The 23,513-nt window shown below is 41.8% G+C and overlaps 1 protein-coding gene across 3 annotated transcripts in view; it reads left to right on the plus strand.

Annotated features, from left to right (window-relative positions):
* The window catches only part of ELOVL5 (ELOVL fatty acid elongase 5), an 87,508-nt gene that overhangs the window by 32,591 nt on the left and 31,404 nt on the right, over nt 1–23,513 (plus strand). For all 3 annotated transcript variants that reach the window (XM_036916366.2, XM_036916367.2, XM_036916368.2), the window contains exon 2: nt 23,071–23,136. In XM_036916366.2, coding sequence (XP_036772261.1) covers nt 23,079–23,136 — 58 coding nt within the window. In that variant the 5' untranslated portion in view covers nt 23,071–23,078. The remainder of the gene's footprint in view (nt 1–23,070; nt 23,137–23,513) is intronic.

Consider the following 23,513-nt stretch of genomic DNA (forward strand, 5'->3'; position numbering starts at 1 on the left):
TCTCAGTCTGTGGGGTAGCGGGGCCCTGTTCTAACTTTTTGAGTTTAGCTTTAATGTCGGGGTAGCTTTGAGCCAGGAAGTATGTCATAAGGACATGTCTCCCGTCAGGCGTTTCTGGGTCCAGGCTCGTAACTGTAATAGGGCTTGAGTGAGTCTGTCTAAGAACTCGGAGGGAGTCTCCTCCCTCCTTTGAATTATGTCTTGGAGCTTTTGAAAATTGACTACTTTACGAGCTGCCTTTTTCAGACCTGCTATTAAGCAGCAGGCGAAAATATCTCGAGAGCGGAGACTCACGGTGGTGTTATAACCCCAGTGTGGGTCTTGTTCGGGGACAGCGGTGGGGCCAGGGGGATAGGTGGGGTCAGTCCTTTGGGTTTCGGTAGTGTGCGTTTGGGCAAAGTCCCAAACTCGTCTACGCTCTTCAGGAAGGAGGGTATTGGCCAGGAGCATGAAAATGTCATGATGTGTGAGGCTGTATGACTGGAGGGTCCATTGAAACTCCTTGATATATGTCGTGGGATCAGTGGAAAAGGAACCTAGGCGTTTCTCAAGTTGGGCTAAATCTCCTAAGGAGAAAGGGACGTGAACGCGCAGGATGCCTTCAGATCCTGCTACCTCCCGGAGGGGGGCGATAATTTTGGGAGGCCCTCGGGACTGAGTCTGAGGGGGACTGAAGGGTTCTGGCTCAGTCTGTGGGGGAGAAACAGGTGATGGGGGCAAAGACGGAGGAGGCTCCTGGGACTTAGTTAGCGGGGGGCTGGAAGGCTCAGGCTTGAACTGCAGGGGGGGGTGAGGTGGGGGAGGAGATGGTGGTGGAGGAAGGGGGAGGGGCTGTTGGAGAGGAGGGGGAGGTTGCGGCGACGCGGAAGAGGGTGAAAGGGTTGTAGGCGGGGGGTGCTGCAGGGGGAAGCCTGTATGGCGGAGGTTCGTCGGCTGGGTCAAAGGTAATCGAAGAGGGACTGGGAGTGTGTGGAGGGGAGGGAGACGGCTTGCAGGCTAGGAGAACTTGGGGCGGAGAACAGGTGGTGCAGAGGCTGGATTTTGAGCTAGGAGGGGAAAAGCTTCGATATAGGGAATCTCCTTCCATTTTTTCAGGCGCTGGCAGTAGTTAAAGGATCGCGAGTGATGTTAGGATCAAGAGCTCCCCCTGCGGGCCATTGGTTGTTATTGTCTAGGGGGCATGTCGGCCAATCTTGGGAGCAGTATTTACGGAGAAGTTTTGGTTTTATATCGGGCGTCAGGGAGAGGGTGGCTAGATGCTTGAGGCAGGCATTCAAGAGGTGAACTTTCAGGGAGGGACGAGGAGGCTCCCATGGCTGAAGGACAGAGAAGGAGACAAACAGGGGAAGACGAACGGAGACCCTCGGACTGGGAGCAGACGGCAAGGAGACAAAGGGTGTCCCTGATGACCCTTGGGGGTCTGCGGAAACTCGTATACGAGTCGGAATTTCTTAGGAAGTGTGGGTCGTCACCCAGACTTCTCTAAGAAGGCAGAGTGCCGGAGTCACGAGGAACCTAGTACTAGGAATTTTCGGCGGAAGGAACAGAAGGAGGGGGGGAGGGGAACGGAGCGTTCTCATCCACAAAGGAGTCACCTCGTTTATGGCTGTTGGAGGGGGGCCTGAGGGTCCGCCGCAGCCGTGAAGGCCTAAGGCGGGGAGAGTTCCCTCCTCGTCCCCGAGCGTCAGGGCCTTGCCGGATGATCACGGTCAATGGCGCTGCGATAGCTCGGGGAAGAGCGGCCCGCTCCGGGGGAAAACTTACCCAAAGGCCAGAGAGGAGTGGTGAGTGTGAGGAGCCAGCGCCGGAAAAAGAGGACGAGGGCAAGGTGCTGCTGGTGTCGGGGGAAGACAGGGCCCAGTTGGGGTATCCCGTCTCCCAGGTTTTGGCACCAAAATGAAAGGAAGGAGCGACACACAGCAGCAATTTACCGGAGAAATCCGCTTTATTAGGGAAAGGTGCTGGGTTATATAGGAAGAGGCATGGGGTGATTGTGGTGTTACTTCTACGGGGCTGGTGGCTATTGGCTAGGTGCTGGGATTAGGGGGGCGAGGGGTGATTGGGGTTCAGGTGGCGCCAGCAGGAACCGAGGACTCGGAAGAGAAGCAGGAGGTTCGCCATCTTATGGGTGGGGGCCCTTCAATAAGTCCCTAAACAAATGTGTGACATAGGTCCTAGCTTAAGCTTGAACTTCCTATACTTAACATTATGAACTAAGTGCACAGTTAACATCTTCCAAATTTTTCCCTGGAAGAGAACATGCCTTACTAATTCACACTCCAGTAATTCAAAATAAGTGGCCTGCCTCCTAACTCAACATGCACGTATGAAACTATATAATCGATCTGTGACTAGTAAGATTAGTAGCAGAGCAGTACACTTTTAGTTGGTGGGAGCTCTCCCTGTTCCCTTCTGGGCTGCTTGCCCCTGTGCTCCCTGCCTCCTCGAATAGCACCCTCATTCCGGCTGCAGAGTGAGCAGGCCGCAGCTTGGACTTCCTTCTCTCCCTCACCTCACCCACTCCTGGGCATCTCTTCTCTGTGACACCTGCATATTCCTCCCCTGCTCGGCCTTAGGATGTCCTCCATCTCTTGTGTGGACTATTGCAGTAGTCTTCTGACTTGACCTTGAGCTCACCTTCTTTCCAGCCTCCTGCACACCCCCACTCTCACCCCACTCCCCCAGTTTAAAATGAAACCCTAGAGCCCTTACCTACTTTGCCAATAACATTTTTCACTTTTCTTCCTTCCCTTCCATCTCATCCCCCACTAGCAAACCTTAGCTCAAACATTACTCTGAGAAGCCGCACCTGTCCCATTCATCCCCATGTAAAATTGTTCTTTTTTATCCTCCCACTTTACTCTGTACATATTTTGTGAAGGCACCTCAATCAATCAGTTTATTACATCTATTAATCACTTCTCTCAACCTTGCTAGACTGACCTCTGTGGAAGCAGCATTATTGTCTTGTGGATTTCTGGGTCACAGTGCATTAAATGTACATTAGAGGGATGTTTGATGATAATAAAAATAGCTGCCATGAATTGAATTGCTTATGCATTGTACATGTGTTTCATAAATCTCATTTAATCTTCAACAACTCCATGAGGTATAGGAATTATTAAGCACACATTTATACTGGGGAAACTGAGGTCTATACAGGTCTATACAGGTTTAGGCTCTTACCAAAGATATATTACAGTGTTAAAGTGTCAGAGCCCAGATGATCATAACACAAATTTACATATTACAGATTATATTTTCTCATAGAAATAGTGAGAATCTATAGTCCTCGAGGTGCCACTTCATTATGAGTTAAGTAGTTTAGGGCCCATCTGGAAATCTATCACCCACTTACAGCTAAAATTCTTCATTTGGGGACTACAGGTCCCTAGGATTTGGGGTACTCTAAATGTCAGTTTTATTCAAATTCTGTCATTTGGGAAAAGAGAAATTGTCTCCTTTAATCAGATTTTTACAATTGGTGTGGGATCCCCAAAAGGTTAAAAACTACTAATGTAACTATTTCTATGAAAAATAGAATCCAGAAAATAGAATTTTTCAAAGGCCAGATAGGAGCTTACAAATTGGCATCTGGAACACAACCCTTTTGTAGAGATTATGTGTTTTGATAAATGAAAATGATTCGCCTTAGAGACCTGGTTTTTTAAAAGTAACCATTTTCTTTAGGCTCTATAACAGTTCTTCCCTTCATATCTTAAATGGAAAACTATTGTTGTGGACTGAGTGTCTGTGTCCCCCACCCGCTCCAGATCCAGATTTTGAAACCCTTACCACCAGTGTAATACATTTGGAAGTGAGACCTTTGGAAGGTAATTAGGTTTAGATGAGGTCATGAAATTGGGCCCCCCGTGATGGGATTAGTACCCTTAGGAAACAAAGAAGAGACCAGAGCTTGGTCTCCCTGCCATTGAGGACACAACCCAAGGTGACAGTCCACAAGCCAGGAGGAGAGCGTTCACCAGGAACCCCATCTGTTGGCACCTTACCTTGGACTTCCCAGCCTCCAGAACTGTGAAAAATAAAAAAGGCCTACTGTTTAAACCATCCATCTATGGTATTTTGTTATAGCAGCCCAAGTTGACTAAGACACTCTCTCTTCCTTTCTTCACCTTGTGGCATATGTGCATGTACCTGAAAAAAAGTCATTGGAGAAAACCATCGTACACTTTAAACATGTCACTGTACTTGTAGTCACCTGAATTTTCTTCAACTTTTTTTTTTTTTTTCATTTGCTCCTGCCTAGGAAAATGTTAGCTTCTCCAAATCAAAGCAGGATATTATGTATGTATTATTTTATATCCATACCACCTCCCCTACCTCTGGCCTTTCAGAGGAGAGAGAGAGAGAGTGTGTGTGTGTGTGTGTGTGTGTGTGTGTGTGTGTGTGTAACTGTTGAGGGTTTGTGCAGAATTTGTGTTTTGGTATGAGTTAAAATGTGGGTTCCGAGAGAGAGAGAGAGAGAGAGAGAGAGAGAGAGAGAGAGAGAGAGAGAGAGATAGAGAGAGAGTGTGTGTGTGTGTGTGTGTGTGTGTGTGTGTGTGTGTGTATGTAACTGTTGAGGGTTTGTGCAGAATTTGTGTTTTGGTATGAGTTAAAATGTGGGTTCCAAGGGGATGACAGCTAGGTTTTTAAGCTTAACGGAAGGTCCATGTTCTCTGTCTCTACCACCTATCACAATGTCTTAAATCCATTCGGTGCTCAGTACAGCATGTTGTTGAACAATGATATATGTCGGTTTACAACCTGATTTCCTAAACTTTTCACCTGATTGACTTCTCCAGGAGAGGATTTTTACAAGTTCTTTTAGCCTTCTTAACTGTTCTTAATTTTCATTATGGGACCTGTTAAGTGTCTCTTTTTTGGGTGTTCTGGCTGCAGGTAGACACCTAATTGACTTCATGTTATTTGATCACTGACTTTCCTTCTTTTCGTTACAGCAAAATGGTTTTTATAACAGGTTGATGTTGAATATTGGTACTTGGGGAGAATTGAAATGAAGGGAAAATCTTGTCATTAGCCAGTCAGAATATTCAGTTACATTAATATGACTTGCTAACATACTTGCAGTTCCACTAAAACATAATCACCTTAGGGCCTCATTCTCAGTATTTCACCTTTAATGGTTGTCAAGGGGGTTTTAAAGAGTGGTGCATTTGTTGAAAGTAGCACTTGGTGAAAAGAAGAAAAGCATTGCTAGGAAGAGATCTAATCTTGCTGGAGAATTTCCAGGGCAGGTTACAGAAGAAGTCATCTCAGCCTTTTCTGGAAAGTGTCCTCTGTCCTCTGGAGAGCTGTGGGGGTTGAATGGCTCCTTCCTGTTGAAAGGCAACAAAAGGCCTACCTTATAGCATAAATGCAACTCCTACACGACACCCAGGTAGACTGTGGAGTCACGTAATAAAAGTGCTTCTTAATCACTTTCTGTTTTTTAGTAGTTTGATAAGAAAATGCTCCAAAAGATAGAAGAAAGCAGTTCTTAATTTTCATAATGGAAAAATGTTTCATTCATGTTTTTTCATTACAAAACATCTAAAATCTGATAACTCAAAACTACTGATATCTAAAGTTTTCTATGTTCCATTTGTGAACATGGAAGGTGGCAAGGAAATAACATACTGCGGGCGCTTATGTGTAAATGGATGCATGTAATAGGTGGTCTTTTGTGTCTTGCTTCTTAGCATAATGGTTTCAAGGTTCATCCATGTTGTAGCATGTATCAGTACTTTTTATGGTCAAATGACATTCCATTGTATGGACGTGTACATTTTTTTAACTCATTAGTTTTATGACATTTGGATTTCCATTTGTGGCTATAATAAATAATGCTGTTTTGAGTATTAGCAGACTTACATGTTTTCATTTCTTTTGAGTATGTACCTGGGAGTAGAATTGGTGGGTCATATAGTAGTTTCACCTTTGAGGGCCTGCCAAACTATTTCCACAGCAGATGTATCATTTGACAATCCCACCAGCAATGTATGAGTGTTCCAGTTTCCCCAAATCCTGGCCAACATTTGTGAGTGTCCATCTTTGTGTTTATAGCTGTCCTAATGGGTGTTAAATGGATCTTCTTAAAACAGAAAGGGCCAGAGCTATTTGAGCAATGCTAACTTGTTGATAGGTGGCCCTCCTACCCTACCAGATATGAAAAGCTCTTGAGCACTGCCAATGTTGAGGTTCTCCGCGGTATTAGCTGGCGTCTCTGGGCTACTGTAGGAGAAGGGGGAGTTGTGACCTGCCTGCCTCTCTGCTGGAGCATTGACTTGGTATGCAACTGTGTGAGCAGCCCCCTTTATCATGCACATAGTCATGTGAGCCACACTGGCGAGCTGGAGAGCCTGTGAAGGCCCCGGCTAGCACCTGCCACTCCTTTGTGGACAGGATTGCTATTTTGAAACTGAAGTTTACAGAAACTCTTATGCTGAAAAATTTCCATGTTTGTATCATAAGAACAGCAGTTTTGCTTTTTCACAGAAAAAAACAGTCTTTCTTGGATACTGTGAGTTAAAGACTAGAAGAGTTTGTGGAGGTTTTTGCTTTTAGGTGACATTTCAAAATTCATTGCAGATCGTAAGCTGCCAAAAATGATAGCTTTAAAATGTACTCTAAAAAAAAAATTAACTTTGGTGATTTGCAAAGATTTGGACATAGTAGGGTAGCCAACTCTTCCCAGTGCACCCAGGACTTCCCTGATTTTTTTCCCTTTTTATTCCCATGTGATATTTTGCTTCTTGGGATTGGCCACCCTAAGTCATAACCTGCAGGTAAGTAAATGGCTTTGTTTGTTTTTTTAACTGAGTCATTTAAAATCTCTGAACTTTAGTTTCATCATTTAGAAAATGGAGATAATTCCCAATTGAGTCTTTGAAAAGTTGGGTGCACAATACTCAATAAATGTTAGTTCCCTTGTCTGCTAAGCTTCCTAATAATAATGAAAATGTATTTTCATAACCAAATTCTGTACTTCAGATAACAAGCCTCTTCGTCTCCTTCTCAGTTCCAATCAAATCAAGGGGGAGCATTCATTTTTTAGGGCCATGCTTCTTCTAATCGGTGTCTTGGTCATGTGGAGTAACCAGAAGGAAAAGCCGGTCAGGGAAAAAGAGTAGACTAAGAACTTTTTCCCCCAACCCCACTGACCTGTTAATTTCTAAGCCTTTTATCTATTGCCGGGTGACAAATTACTGTAAAATTTAGCAGCTAAAAACAGCAGACATGTAGCTCCCCCAGTGTGTGAGGGCCAGGCATCCCAGAGAAGCGCTTGCTTGTCTGGTGGTTCTGACTCAGGGTCCCTCTAAGGTTGCAGTGAGGGCTGCAGCCATCCGAAGTGGAGCAGGGCCAAAGGGTCTGGTAGTCATTGGCAGAGGGCCTCAGTGCCTTCCACACTGGCCTCCCCACGTGACCACTCACAACATGGCAGCTGGCTTCCTCCAGGGCTAATGATCTGAAGAGCGGAGACAGAGAAACACAGTGGCTGACCAAGATGGAAATCATAATATCTTCTATAACTTAATTCTGAAAGTGACATACAGTCCCTTTTGCCATGTTATATTGGTCATATACACAACACTGGCTCAGTGTGTGAGGGGGCATCTAGAGGTTGCTTTCCACAGATAACCAGAGTCTCTGAAAGGAGCCTTGACTGTCTAATCTAGGTAATGAAGCTAATAAGAAGTGGCTCATTTTAGGACTGGTGGTAACAGGTCCCAAGCCAGAGCCCACATCTCAGCCAGTGTCCAGATTCTTCCCATTGCCCACCTCGTCTCCGCTGCAAGAGTATACGCACTCAGCTGTGGCCAAGTACCATGATTTCTGGTGGTAGCAGCCACTCAGGGTACCCCACACTGCCCCAGTTCAGTACAGTTAAACAAGCAGTTGCTAAATTCCTTCCATGTGCCAAGAACAGCTGCTGGAGAATACAGGGAGCAAGAGAGAGAATGCTCCCCTGCCCTCACTGAGCTTTACATACTTGGCCACCACTGGCACTTGGCTCAGGGAGTGGTGACAGGGGTTGACACACTCTGTTCCTGACACATTCCAGAATGGGGAAAGAGCTTATGCTTCTTAATGCATGTGGTTATGTGTGTTGTGTACATTTTAACAGTGTTTGAGAGAGAACAGATCCCTAACTTAATGGTGTTTTATTTCAGCTTGAGAGATGACTTGAAAGGAAATGATTTTTTTTTCCAGTCTGGTGGAGTTAAAGCAAACAGGGAATTGTAACAGAATTTGTTGAAATGAAAAATATTTGTCCTTGAGACCACTGTCTTGGTCTAGACTTGGTCAGTGTAATGCAATATATGAATATAGTCTGGGTGACAAAACTTCAAGAGCTGCAGGGGATTTTATTAGAGTCCCAAAACTCAATTTAGGAATACAGCAGTAGTTCCCAGACAAGGCTCTTCATCTAAATTACCTAAGGAACATTTCGAAAAGACATTTCTCAGCCTGCATAGACTATTGAATCAGGTTATTGAAGGGTGGGTCACAGAAAATTCTGGAGGTGGGACCACAAAGTCTGTTTTTTAAGGCTTCTAGGTGACTGAGATGCAGACAAATTGGAGAACCCTTTGATATGAAACTCTAGAAGGCATAAAGGCATTCATTCATTCACTCATTCATTCATTTCAACCACTAGTCAGCAATCTCTCAGGCATAGATCCAGGTTTTCTGAAGCTATAAATGGGAACTTCAGAGGTTCTGCGCTTGAAGAACTGAGAGCTTAATGGGGGTTGTGAACAAATGAACAGATAATTGCAGTATAATTGATCATCACAACACTTAAAAAATAAGCCTATAATTTTATCAGTGATTGAGATATGGTGGAAGTGATGATGGGCATATGAAATGAGGCCAAAGAGGATTGCTGCTCCCTTTTCCATCATTTTTCCATTTGGGTTTTAATTCCGGAGATTTCCAAGGCCTCTTTCACCAAGCATCATACATGAATACAACTGGTTTTGTTTTTAACTTGATCTCATTCTCATGGATATGAAATCAATACTAATACACATGGTCACCATCCTCTTAACAATAAACTCAGGAATATGCTTCTTTGAAAGTCCACATGGGGTATATACAATCAAGCAGAAGATCAAAGGATAGGAGACCTGGGTTCAATTTTTTACTCCACCTAAGGTCTGTGACCCTTATCAACTCAACCAGCTCTCCAGTTGTAGTAGATGAATAAATTCATTGTGCGTCTGCCATACACTGGGAGTACAAAAAAGGTATATCAGATACAGACTGACTTCTGCTGTGTACTAAAGATGGTATGAACATTGGTTCTTCCTCTTACAGAGAAGTCAATGATCAGCATCCCCTTAACATTCCAAAAGAATTTATCTACAAACTTCAAAATTGCCAGATTTGCAAGAATTGTTACGGCATGTGATTCCATCTACAGCAGAAATAACAAAGCTACGAGGTATGGAAGTGAGCGAGTTTCATTGCCCCTGGATTTTGCAGGGAACTTCAATTTATGGCTTAGCAAAACTCTTTCATAAATATTGAATGTGAAATGGATCAGTGCCAAAGGTCTTTACAATGATGATGATAATATAAGTATGTTTGCAGCCTTTACTGTGTGCCTGCACTATTCTTAAGTATTTTGCATACATTAACTCATTTAATCACATGAGGAAGTTACTATAATTGCACTTTTTTACAAATAAGGAAACTAAGGCATGAAAAGGTTAAGTAACTTGCCCAAGGTCACATGGCTTATAAGTGGTGCAGCAGGGATTGGAACCCAAGCTGTCAGGCTTCAGAATGTGTGCTCCTAACCACTGCCACCCAAAAGTGACGACCCACAGGTGTCTTTGCACCTAAGTTTCAAGGGGGCAGAGACCATGTCTATCTCTGTCACTATCATTTTTGTAACAATCAGTATACATCTTGACACACAGTAGTACTTTGATATTTGTTAACTTAGTTATCTATGACTGGTAGCATGAAGGGCAGACATTCTGAGGATCATTGGGAGCACAGAAATCAAACCAGTTATGGGGATGATCTGATCCCAGCACATGATGGACGACCTTTTACCTTGTGTCACTGCAGCCTTGTGGGGACTAATGAGTTACTATCCACGAAGCTTGCAAGAGCGGAGGTCTAAGTCCATCTGCAGCAGACTGGCCTTCATCCACCAGTAAGGAATGCCTGTTTATAAACTAGTATTGTCTTTTCGAATAATGGAGTGTGTTTTGCCCAAGAAAAAGTCATCAGCAAAAGTCTTGTTCTTCTGGTTTCAAATGAAAATTAAGTCATTTTTAAGGTGGTAAAAGTACAAGAGTAGCTTCAGTGAACCCCTCTCCAAATGCTTATTGGGTCTGTGGGTTGGTGTGTGGAGTCCTTGTCTCCCCCTTCTGAGAACTGGGGAAAGAATTTGAATTTGACAGTATATTTTATTCTTCAGCTATGAATAAGAACTTCCCTAGAAAAATTTCTAAGATCATGTTACTTTCCCTCTTCCCACTGCTGAAAAGATCTTCTTAAATGAAGTGTATTTACATAAATATTGTCTTCCAAAACTAGAAAAATACATCTCTGTCTCTCTTCAGTGAGGAAGAAATTCCCTTGAATTTTAAGAGGGGTGTGTCACCATTTTGGTTTCTTTTCCTTGTTTCTTCTACACCTTGTATAAAATGTCTTTACTGATCAAGTAATAAACAAGAGTAGAACTTCTCTGCTTAAAGTGCCCATCACTAGCATCTAGTCGCTTTTCCCTGAGGAAATGCTTTCAGCAACTAAGATTTAAGCGCCTTATTTAGGAAGCTGCCATTGTGGGCTCCTGTGATCAGTGCTTGGTACTGTTTTCCCTCTATTTTATTTGAAATAGTAGCTAAATTTCCTCATTTATAGTATCAACAATAGGTATCTGCACACGTAGAACAAATTGGAGTGCTTTCCCTTGCAGGATTTGGACTCTACCTGAGGAGTTGCAGAGTGTGTTCCCATAATACCTGAAAACATAAGTATCCAAGTCATAAACAAATTGAAGTTGCTGTATAATAAATGACTTGCAAGACTGAGATTACCAGATGCCAGAGAATCTTTGCAACACCTAATCTGGGCCTTCGAAAAAGGGTTGAGGGTGAAGGCAAGGGAGAGTGGGAGGAAGGACCACAGATAATTTAACTACAAAGCTGCTGGGATGACTCTCCACTGCTTTGGAAGAATGTCCTTCTGCAACAATGATTAAAATAGTGCAGTTGACCCTTGAACAGCAGGGATTTGAACTGTGCCAGTACACTTTTCCACAGGTTTTTTTTTTCCAGAAGGTAACTTTGGGTTTCAACATTCACCCATATTATCAAGTCCTCCCCACCCCCCCATTGCAGTCACTGTCATCTGCATAGTAAGATGCGTTAGAGTCATTACTTGTCTTCTCTGTGCTGAATTGCTTTCCCATGACCCACCATATTGTGATTGCTAATTATAGTGCACCTTAATCCCCTTCTTCCTCCCTTCCCACTCACCCTCCCTAACCCCTTACCTTTGGTAACTGCTAGTCTCTTCTTGGAGTCTGTGAGTCTCTGCTGTTTTGTTCCTTCAGTTTTGCCTTGTTGTTATACTCCACAAATGAGTGAAATCATTTGGTACTTGACTTTGTATGCCTGGCTTATTTCACTAAACATAATACCCTCTAGCTCCATCCATGTTGTTGCAAATGTTAGGATTTGTTTTCTTTTCACAGCTGAATAATATTTCACTGTGTGTATATACCACATCCTCTTTATCCATTCATCTACTGATGGATATTTAGGTTACTTTCATATCTTGGCTATTGTAAATAGAGCTGCAGTAAACATAGGGGTGCATATGTCTTTTTGAATCAGGGACCTTGTTTTCTTTGGGTAAATTCCTAGGAGTGAAATTCCTAGGTCAAATGTTATTTCTATTTTTAGTATTTTGAGGAACCTCCATATTGCTTTCCACAATGGTTGAACTAATTTACATTCCCACCAGCAATGTAGGAGGGTTCCCCTTTCTCCGCATCCTTGCCAGCATTTGTTGTTCCTAGTCTTTTCTATGTTGGCCATCCTAACTGGTGTGAAGTGATGTCCCATTATGGTTTTAATTTGCATTTCCTTGATGATTAGTGATATTGAGCATCTTTTTATGTGCCTGTTGGCCATTCAGATTTCTTCTTTGGAGAAGTGTCTTTTCAGATCCCCTTCTCATTTTTTAATTGGGTTATTTGTTTTTTTTGGGTGTTGAGGCATGTAAGTTCTTTATACATTTTGGATGTTAACCCCTTATTGGATAAGTTGTTAATGAATATATTCTCCCATACTTTAGGATGCCTTTTTGTTCTGCTGCTGATGTCCTTTGCCATACAGAAACTTTTTAGTTTGATGTAGTCCCATTTGTTCATTTTTGCTTTTGTTTCCCTTGCTGAGGAGATGTGTTCAGGAAAAAGTTGCTCATGCTTATATTCAAGAGATTTTTGCCTGTGTTTTCTTCTATGAGTTTATGGTTTCATGACTTACATTCAGGTCTTTGATCCATTTCGAGTTTACTTTTGTATATGGAATTAGACAATAATCCAGTTTCATTCTCTCACATGTAACTGTCCAGTTTTGCTAACACCAGTTGTTAAAGAGGCTGTCATTTCCCCATTGTATATCCATGGCTCCTTTATCATATATTAATTGACCATATATGTGTGGATTTATATCTGGGCTCTCTATTCTATTCCATTGATCTATGGGTCTGTTCTTGTGCCAGTACCAAATTGTCTTGATTACTGTGGCTTTGTAGTAAATCTTGAAGTTAGAGAGTATAATCCCCCATGCTTTGTTCTTCCTTCTCAAGATTACTTTGGTTATTCAGGGTCTTTTGTGGTTCCATATGAATTTAAGAACTATTTGTTCTAATTCATTGAGGAATGCTATTGGAATTTTGATAGGGATTGCATTGAATCTGTAGATTGTTTTAGGCAGGATGGCTAATTTGACAATATTAATTCTTCCTATCCATGAGCATGGGATGTATTCCATTTATTAGTGTCTTCTTTAATTTCTCTCATGAATGTGTTGTAGTTTTCAGGGTATAGGTCTTTTCAACTCCTTGGTTGGGTTTATTCCTTGGTATTTTATTCTTTTTGATGCAATTGTAAATGGAGTTGTTTTCCTGATTTCTCTTTCTGCTCATTTATCATTAGTATATAGGAATGCAACAGATTTCTGTGTATTCATTTTGTATTCTGCAACTTTGCTGAATTCAGTTATTAGTTCTAGTAGTTTTTTGGTGGATTCTTTAGGGTTTTTTTATGTACAATATCATGTCATCTGCAAACAGTAATAGTTTAACTTCTTCCTTACCAGTCTGGATGCCTTTCATTTCTTTTTGTTGTTGGATTGCCATGGCTGGGATCTCCAGTACTTTGTTGAATATAAGTGGTGAGAACGAACATCCTTGTCTTATTCCCGATCTTAGAGGAAAAGCTTTCAGCTTTTCACTGTTAAGTATGATGTTGGCTGTGGTTTGTTGTATATGGCCTTTATTATGTTGAGGTACATGCCCTCTATACCCATTTTGTTGAGTTTTTATCATGAATGGATGTTGAATTTTGTTGAATGCTTTTTAGCATTTATTGTGATCATGTGATTTTTGTCCTTTTTGTCCTTTTTGTTGATGTGGTATATGATGTTGATGGATTTTTAATATTGTACCATCCTTGCATCCCTGGAATAAATCCCACTTGGTTATAATGAATGATCTTTTTGATATTTTTTGATTTGGTTTCCTAATATTTTTGTTGAGTATTTTTGCATCTATGTTCATCAGGGATATTGGTCTGTAGTTTTCTTTTCTTGTGGTGTTTTTGCCTGGTTTTGGTATTAGGGTGATGCTGGCCTCATAGAATGAGTTTTGAAGTATTCCCTCCTCTTCTACTTTTTGGAAAACTTTAAGGAGGATGGGTATTAGGTCTTCTCTAAATGTCTGATAAAAATCTGCCGTGAAGCCACCTGGTTCAGGGATTTTGTTCTTAGGGAGTTTTTTGATTTCCAGTTCAATTTCGTTGCTGGTAATTGGTCTGTTCAGGTTTTCTGTTTCTTCCTGGGTCAGTCTTAGAAAGTTGTATTTTTCTAGAAAGTTGTTCATTTGTTCTAGGTTATCCAGTTTGTTAGCATATAATTTGGCACCGTATTCTCTAATAATTCTTTGTATATCCATGGTGTCCTTAGTGATTTTTCCTTTCTCATTTCTGATTCTGTTTTTGACTCTCTTCTTTTTCTTGATAAGTCTGGCTAGGCGTTTATCTGTTTTGTTTATTTTCTAGAATAGTCAGCTCCTGATTTCACAGATTCTTTCTATTGTTTTACTCTTGATTTTATTTATTTCTTCTCTGATCTTTATTATGTCCCTCCTTACTGACTCTGGATCTCATTTGTTGTTCTTCTAATTTCATTAATTGTGAGTTTAGACTGTTCTTTTGGGATTGTTCTTCTTTTTTGAGGTAAGCTTTTATTGCTATATACTTTCCTCTTGGAACTGCCTTCGCTGTATCCCACAGGTTTTGGGCTGTTGAGTTGTTGTTCTCATTTGTCTCCATGTATTGCTTGATCTCTGTTTTAATTTGGTCATTGATCCTTTGATTATGTAGGAGCATGTTGTTAAGCCTCCATGTGTTTGTGGGCTTTTTTGTTTTTTTGCATAATTTATTTCTAGTTTTGTACCTTTGTGGTCTGAGAAGCTGGTTGGCACAATTTCAATCTTTTTTAATTTTCTGAGGCTCTTTTTGTGGCCTAGTATGTGATCTATTCTGGAAAATGTTCCATGTGCACTTGAGAAGAATGTGTATCGTGCTGCTTTTGGGTGGAGTGTTCTGTAGATGTCTGTTGGGTCCATCTGTTCTAATGCATTATTCAGTGTCTCTGTGTTCTTACTTATTTTCTGTCTGATTGATCTGTCCTTTGAAATGAGTGGTGTGTTGAAGTTCCTAAAATGAATGCATTTCGTTCTATTGCCCCCTTTAATTCTGTTAGTATTTCTTTCACATATTTAGGTACTTCTATATTGGGTGCATAGATATTTATATTGGTTATATCCTCTTGTTGGTCTGACCCCTTTATCATTATGTAATGTCCTTTGTCTTGTTATTTTCTTTGTTTTTTGAAATCTGTTTTGTCTAAGTACTGCTACTCCTGTTTCTTTCTATTTTTTGCATGAAATATCTTTTTCCATCCCTTCACTTTTAGTCTGTGTTTGTCTTTGGGTTTGAAATATGTGTCTTGTAGGCAGCATATTTCACAGATTTTTTTCAGTAAACATACTGTAAAATTTTTTTGAGATTTGTGACAATTCTGAAAAAACATTTTCTCCAGCTGTATTGTAAGAACACAATTTATAATACATATGCTTTATAAAGTGTGTATTTGTCAGTTGTTTGTTGTTACCAGTAAGGCTTCCAGTCAGCAGTACGCTGTTAGGTAAGTTCTTGGGAAGTTGAAAATTAAATGCAGGTCTTCAGCTGTGTGCGTGAGTTCAGCTCCCCTAACCCCTCTTTCACTCTCTCTCCCATTATTCAAGGGTCAGCTATACTTTTTAATTGACTAGTGGCAACCAAGGAGCAGAAGCGAATGCCTCTCTTTTAACTTGTCTCCTCTTGTTTGTGTACAAATAAAAACTGATTGTTGCAATATTTAAAATCCACCTCCCCAAAACTTAATATTATACCAGACTAGGATTGTTCAGCCTTGTTTAACCTTGGTGCCAACCTGAAGCAGTTCTTTGTAGTACACATTAGTGCCCTAACTTTGAAGTTATTATCTAGGGCCCTGAGTAGGGCTGTATGCTTTTTCTGCAGGTTTGGTAAGAAAAAATGGCTATTAACGTATTAACAAGAGTCTGTTGTGCCTTTAGAATGGAGGTTAGAAAGTGTGGGGATCCTATGGAAAAAGAGAATAAGCATAGATTCCTGGACTGTTGGAATGACTAGTACTGTGGATGTGGCAGATCATTTCTCTAGAGCCAAGATTTAATCTGTAGTTACAACATTTACTTAAATACCAGCACTCCGAGGGGATTCTGTTAGCAGTTTGTTTTCATATCTGAGCCTGTTAGTATTTCAGAAGTTCTTTCCCTGATGCACTTTATGACAGTGTTTTCTATTTGAACATTTCTGAGCAAGGTATGGTTATTGTTTTCCTCCTCTTATTTCAGAGTTGATTTTCTCCAACACAGAAAAACCTTTTTAAATTCAAGAAGCAGCATTGTGACTACCAAATGAACGCACCATTTAATTTTCTGTGTTATTGGCAGCCAACTTGAAGAATGTTCCCATGCCTGCTTAACACAAGTAGGCTGTTAAAAGGGATGAATGGCCAAGAGAAGAGACGATGGAGGGAGATTTCATCCTGACCCCTTACAGCATATAAGCTCAGCTCAGCTGACTCATTTTTAGGTGAACTCTTAACAATTCAAAAAAATAAAACAGGATATGATGAGGAAGTTATGCTAAACAGTAGTTAGATAAACATAGGCATTTTTAAGCCAAAAGCACTGTGACTTGACTGATGTCAGGAGAGCTGGTTTTCAAAGCAAGCTCACTGCTCCCTGCCACCACTGTCTTAGCAGAAAGAAGAACCAAGGCTTGCCCCTAAAAAACTTCATGGCAAAGTTTTTACTTCAGCATGCCTGACTGTGGAAATTAAGTTTCTTTACTGTGATCCATAGTTTTTAATCTTGAGATCTTTTAAAACAGATTTGCCTTAACACCCCAGTAGTTTTCACTTTCTGAGCAGCTTCTTGCTTTCTCCTGTTCAGGATATAAATGCCCACGATGATCAGCTTTCGCATGCTTATTGAGACAGGTAACTTCATCCTGAGAATTCTCATGGAAGCAGCTTTCTGTGCCATCTCTCATGAACGCCAGTGACCTTCTTTTTTGCCATCCCTATTCTGTCACATGTTATTGTCCCTCTTAGGAGCCAAATGGAGAGAAGCGGGGACTGGTTTGCTTAAAGCTGAGTGCAGTGTCTTTTTTTCAAACAAGCCTCCAGCAAACTCTGATACTAGATCAAAGTGGACACTAATGTTTATTTAGCCTCCTGTGGACAGTTCACCTGGGCACACTGCTCCCGGAGGCGCTAATAGACAGATGGCTTTTCCACAGGAGTGGGGCTCTCTTTGGGGGGTTGAGTTTTTGCCCTTTAGTGTTCTGCTTGTATGCATATTTCCAAGTGTCTGTATTTAATGCTATGGTAGTTCCAGTGTTTCTCTTGAATTCAGGCCTGAGGCTTACCTCAATCCTGAAACCCTTATTCCATGTAGCAGGAAACACAGAACTAACACTTGATCCAGGTGAAGGTGCACTGAACTTTCTCATACCCTCTTGTAGTATCTAGGGTAATTTATAGAGAATGACCGGTCCCAATTACCTTTTCTTAGTGAGGTACTTACAGTGAGGCACACTTAAAGTACAGTTGCATAATAACCAAAAACACTCCAGAGTTTGATAATGAGAAGTGGGCCTTCAACTAAGAATGTCTTTTGGTAAGTGTGCACAAAAAGAATGCTTTAAAATCTACTCTAACTTACTTGCCTGTTTTCTACCCATATCCCATTTTTATTGTCACCATTTTCTGTGTGTGGCCCTTGGACTAGGGAGTAGCTTTTGAATATTATTGTGGTTAAAATTTTTTTAACTAATCCTATTACTCCCCATCATGGCCCATAATTTTGGGAGATCCTGTAGGTTGGGTGGGTGTCAGAGACTCCTGGTTAAAGAGGATGAGGAAGCAATGCTTGGCTTGGTGTCAGCATGGTCTGGTTCCTGGGAGCTGTTCACCACCCCCGTTTCCTCTCTGTGTGTGGGGAATGAGCCAGATCAAAGAATGGCTTATTCTTTGCTTCATTTAGGACCAAAGTGCTTCTTCATGGGTGCATTTCCTGGGCTTGGTCCCTGCTAGTACAGTTGTATAGGGCAGCACTGTTCCCACTTGGGCCAGCCTGCCCAAGCTGCCTGTAGGGTGACTAGGGTCACTGAGATGTGGTCACTGGCCTACAGCAGTTTGGAAGACAGGGAGCTGCAGTAGTCAGGCAGGTTGACTGCAGACCTGGCAGTGTGGTTGGACATCTTGTGCAAAGTGGGTCATGCCGTTCCCATGAATATCGATCACTAACTAAGTGGCAAGAGTTTTTCTGCCTCTCCTGTTCCTTTAGAAAAGTACGAAAGGGTGTAGCTCTGCCCACAGCCCACTCAGCAAGTACCCAGTTCACCCAGTGGAGTGGGCCAGCCCAGCCTGGCGGTGAACAATCAATTTGCTGAGACCTTTTGTACTATTCCTGTGGCACAGCAGATAGGCTCAGCAAGGGAGAGGAGAAGGACAAGGGCATGGTGCTGGCAAGTGGGCACAGCCAGGAGGATGAGGGACAGTGGCAGGGAGAACAGTTAAGAATTGGCACCTTCTGTTCCCAGCCTGTTGGCCACATGCTCTCTGCAGTTTGTGCCATGTGGTTGATTTCTGTGGACCATCACTGAGTGAGGTCTGGGTGTGGGCAGGGAGTGCAGGACAGAAGGCTTCCTGCATTGCTGCTGCCGCCTACCCCTGGCTTGGCCTGGGATCCTTGAGCATGCCAGGCAACGCTGGCCTCAGGGCCACTGCCTTCACCTGTGTGTCTAACTAAAATGCCCTGTCTTGGTAACGCAGGTGGCTTGCTCTGTCCCCATTCAGGTCTCTGCTCTGTTGTCCCCATCAGGGTGACCGGCTCTCTACTTTCCAAAGTAGATCCCTGCTCTGTAATCCACCCCTCTCGCCTGCCATATTACTTTCTTGCTCACAGTCATTTAATATAATACATGATACATGGGTGTGTTTCTCCACTTGCCTGGAATTTTGTCTTGTTCTTTACTGCATCCCTCGGTACATGGTAGGCACTTAGTGAGTGTACAGCATGAGTAACAAAGTGACTACATGGAACTGAAGGACGCTAGGTAAGTGGCTGGCTAGGCAGAAACGTGAGACTGTGCTGAGTAAGTGATGGAAGGAAACCTTTGAAGATGTCTCTTGGTAACCTGTGTAAAAGCAGCCCTGATAGAGAAGTCCGTGTCCAGCTGTGGGCGGGTAGGGGGGAGTTTGGGGAAAACATTTAATGTGTTAAGAGTCCCGCCCAGAATCAGCCCTGTGATTCATTCATGGATCAAGACTCCATGGATGAGGGGCCTGTGTTCCAGGGGCCACCTCAGCCGTCCTCTCTCCCTTCCCAGCATAGACATTTCAGGTATAACCAGCAACTGTCTTTGAAAATTGTTATTTTTCACATAGTTCTTTTAGAGACTGTTTCGGTGGCTTTGTTATATGTTCCTAAGTTTGATTGTGAAAAGTTCTGCAAACCTAAGAGAAGAGGTCTCGAGCTGAAAAGAAATGCAGAGAGCAGTGTGCTGTTAAGGCAATGCCACCTCTTGCATGTGCTTTGGTGGCGATGTTCCAGCTTAAAGAGTCGGAAGTGTGCTCCTGGGCCTGCCAGCTGCCAGGGGGCTCTTTTCACGATGGGGTTAGACTGGGATCATTTAGGACAGAATTCTTCCCTATCTCCAAATACTGAATTCCACCAGCTCTTTCGGTATAATCTGCTGCTGAGTTCAGTGCTCTCGCACTGGAATTTTACCTTAGGTTTAAATCAAGCTACTTTTCTGTTGCATGATGTCAGCCTAGATTGTCAAGTTGAGCTATGTACTAGGCATTGTTGTCCTTGTAATAATAGGTTGTTATACCAATTCCTGAGCCTCATTTTTTTCCAAGTCCACGAATGTTCTCCCCACCACCTTCATCCCACTTGTCTGTCTCCTGTCATTTAAAAACATTCCTTTATTCCGTTTCCAGCTTTTCTCTATCCTCCTTACATAAAACCAGAACTGATGGAGCCCTCTGAAAGGCCTCCTCATTAAAAATTAGAATGATTCTTTTATTGCTTTTGTCAGCTATTGTCCCAGAATACTGTTATTTGAATATTATTTTTACAGTGTGGTATTAAATGTGTATATACAGCTTGATCTGCAGTATGCATCATTCTAACATCTACTCATTTGCACAATGGATTCTGTTTTTGGCTTATAGCAACTCCTTTATCCACTGTGAATGTCTGGTTTGTTCTAGGTCTCTGAGTATGTTTCTTTGTGTGTATCTCCATCCTGCAATCCTTTGTACACAGTAGGTGCTTGATATTTGTGTACTTAATTAGTACGTTCATTTTAGCCTCGTCTTGCATGTTTAGGTAATGTCTCATACTGCCAAGTTCCCCTCTCCTGAGATGTTACCATCCCACCTTCTGTTGCGGTTCCCCTAGGCGTGTTGTCATGATGACTGGAGGCTCACTGCTGAAGGCATTTAGTGGACAGGGGTTGGGAGTTGGGAACAGAATACCAGCAGTGCCCCTGCTGAGAAGCATGGGCAGTCACAGATGGTTGACAGCATTCATTCTGGAGTTGAGCCTGTGGCAGACATAACGTAGGAAGCCATTTCCTGAGGCCTTACTGCATTCTAGGCACTGCTTTAAAGACCTTACGTATATTAAATCATTTGATCTTAACAATCTCAGAGGTAATTACTATTTCCCCCATTTTGCAGGTAGGAGATTAAATAACTTGTCCAAAGTCACATTGCTAGTAAGTTGGGGTAAAATGGGTTTCAAACCCAAGTTGTCTGATGGAAGAGCCCAGCCTTGAACCACTTAATCACCTGCTGGCCTCTCTAACCGCTCTCAGCCCCTCATACTTATTAATACCTGATGATTGTATGTTTACTGTGACCTCTTAGTAAGCTATATACCCATCAAATAATAGCAGGATCGAGATTTAACATGTCTTAGAAAAAGGTAAATCTGTCCCCGGTGGGCAGCTTGTCCACCAGTAATTCAGTCCAGTCATCATAGTGCTTTACAACCTTGTTCCTCCTTGTGCCATGTCTTTGCCTTTGACTGGGGTGCAGGGGACTCTGTGCCCTCCATATACACGGCCTGCTATCCATCACAGATGAAGTTAAATTGTGATTTTGTGATAGAGTGATTTAGCTTACACAAAAACATGATGGTTGTCTTCCAAAACTTGCATTTACTGGATGATTTTCAGTAGATGATAAATAATTTGATACAGTTAAGTTATTTTTTAACTGCAGGACTTCTAATAACCTTTAAATAGATATATTTTTTTATTTAAGAATGGAATACTTTTTTTCTGTGATGACTGCCCTTGCACTGTTCACCGTGTAAGAACTTACTCACTATGTAAGAACTTGTTCGTTATGCCTCAGAAGATTGGAGACTGTTGAGAGTTAGGCTTGGGGTTGATTAATGACTGTGCATTGAGTCCCCTATACAGAATTTTATTGTTGTTAGCAACCATTTGATCAATAAATATGAGAGATGCCCTCTCAAAAAAAAAAAAACAATGGAATACTTTTCAGGAAGAATTACATTTAGGAAATGTAAAGCTTAAGTGTTTCTCTTCAAGATTTTCTAAAATTTCTGTCTCTCAGAGAGGTTCAGTGTATGGAAGGAAAATGGCTCACCAGAATGGCCTTAGGAATTCAGTATGTTAAAACGCTGTTTAGTTTTTGGGTTTCGTAAGTGGCCCCAAAGGGCTGTTTCTGTGTAACTGTTGAGAGACACCGGTGGCATGCCTGACTGTTGACACTTGAATGTGCGGAGCTGGTGGCTTCTTGGTTTCCAGCCCAGGATCAGGGGAGTCAGTACCCTCCCTGAGTACCCCCCAGGGGCAGGATAGAACCCTGGTAGCTACTCCTCTGAAAGGATCATGGATGGTTCCACCTATCTCTGGATCACAGCCAGGCTGGATTGACTCAGTTGTCATTCATGGAGAAAGTAGTTTATGAAATTAGCCAAAAAATACATATGCTTCAGTGTGTGGTGAGTCAAGGAAGAGAGGTAGCATTAAATGATTAACAGCTTAGTTAAGAAAACCTACTTCCCTTTTCCCTTGGAGGGTAAAATATTTGTGGTTATTTCTGTAAGAAGAGTAAGGAACAGGAATTGAAAATGTTTGCTTCTTTACTACAGAAAATCTAGTCAACATGCCTAAGAAAAGATGCTTAACCACCCTGTAAATGAAATAGGGGTGAAATTTAGGGAGCTATACAATCTTAGATGTTAGATCTATAGCTACTGATATGAGACTATATCCAAGATACTTTATTAAACAGTGTAACAGTGTTTCTGTTTTTCTTTTTACTGTGACCCCCCACAGTAAGAATATATTTACATCACAGCTGAGTGTGTCATGCTTACAATATGATATAATAACACTAAAAGATTTCTGAGATTTACTCATTCTGACTCAGGGCAAAGCACACTGATTATTATGATCAGTTTATTTTTTTGAATGCTAAGTTGACCTGATCATCTATTAATGGGTTGCCATCCCCAACTGTAAAAACATCCATTTGGTGTGCATGACCTCTTTTGTGATCGAACCAGAAAAATCTCTGGAAGTATTCCCAAGAATGTTACCATTAAGTTCCTTCTGACACTGAGGCTTTAGGGATTGTGGTTGGAAGAAAGTGAGATTTTTTTTACTGCCTCTTCATTTTTAATATTTGAATTTTTTACAGTGGGCATGAAGCTATTTTAAAATAATTAATGAAAGTAACAAGCAGAGGAAACTGTATTTCTCTGCAGCATCCCTTTCTCTGACATGGCTCTTCCTGTCCTTGTCTTACTTTGGTCCTTGCCCAGATGGGATCTTCTCCCGTCTGCCACCTTCCAATCCAGTTCCACTCTTCTCCCCACTGAGATTTCAACTTCACGGAAAGTGCTTTTATGGAACTGAGAAAAGAAGTTCTGAAAACTGACACTTCATTTATGAAGTGAATTCACGAATTGTCTCTTCCCTTTTGATTTTCAAATTAGACCTAGCACATAAGTTGCTTTTGTGAGTTAAAAAAAAAAAACTTTCCACATGAGAAACTTAACCTTGTCCATAGCATATTTTTTAAAAGAATTTGTTCTTGTTCCCTTATGAAAAAGCAGTGCATAAAAAACATTTTGAGGAGATTAATCAATGTCTCTTTTTCTTAATAGGTTTTAAAATGGAAAATTTTGATGCGTCACTTAGTACCTATTTCAAGGCATTGCTAGGCCCCCGAGGTAAGGTGGTTTTTGGTTTTGCTTACCTCCCCTCCTCCCCACTTGTAAATACTGCATGGAGAGATTTTAGAAAACATTAGCATCCTCTGTGATCAGACTAAGGCTTTGGCCTGGACAACAAGGGACTTGGGGAAGTCCTGTGACGGTCACTGAAGTGGTACCCTGGCTGTTGGAGCAGACACACAGCTGCTCTGACCCTCCGATGACTTGAGCTGGAGATCAGATTATGCCATAAAGCTTGTAGCCTGAGAAGGCCACAGATTTCACCATTACTGGTGATACTGGTTCTCCTCAGTTCTTGTGAGTCTGCGGCTGAAACTAGTTTCCAAAATGTACCGCTGCAGGAGTTTGAAACTTCCCCTTTTACAGTTTTAAGG

This window comes from Manis pentadactyla, chromosome 16, assembly GCF_030020395.1.
Source record: "Manis pentadactyla isolate mManPen7 chromosome 16, mManPen7.hap1, whole genome shotgun sequence".
Classification (NCBI taxonomy): domain Eukaryota; kingdom Metazoa; phylum Chordata; class Mammalia; order Pholidota; family Manidae; genus Manis; species Manis pentadactyla.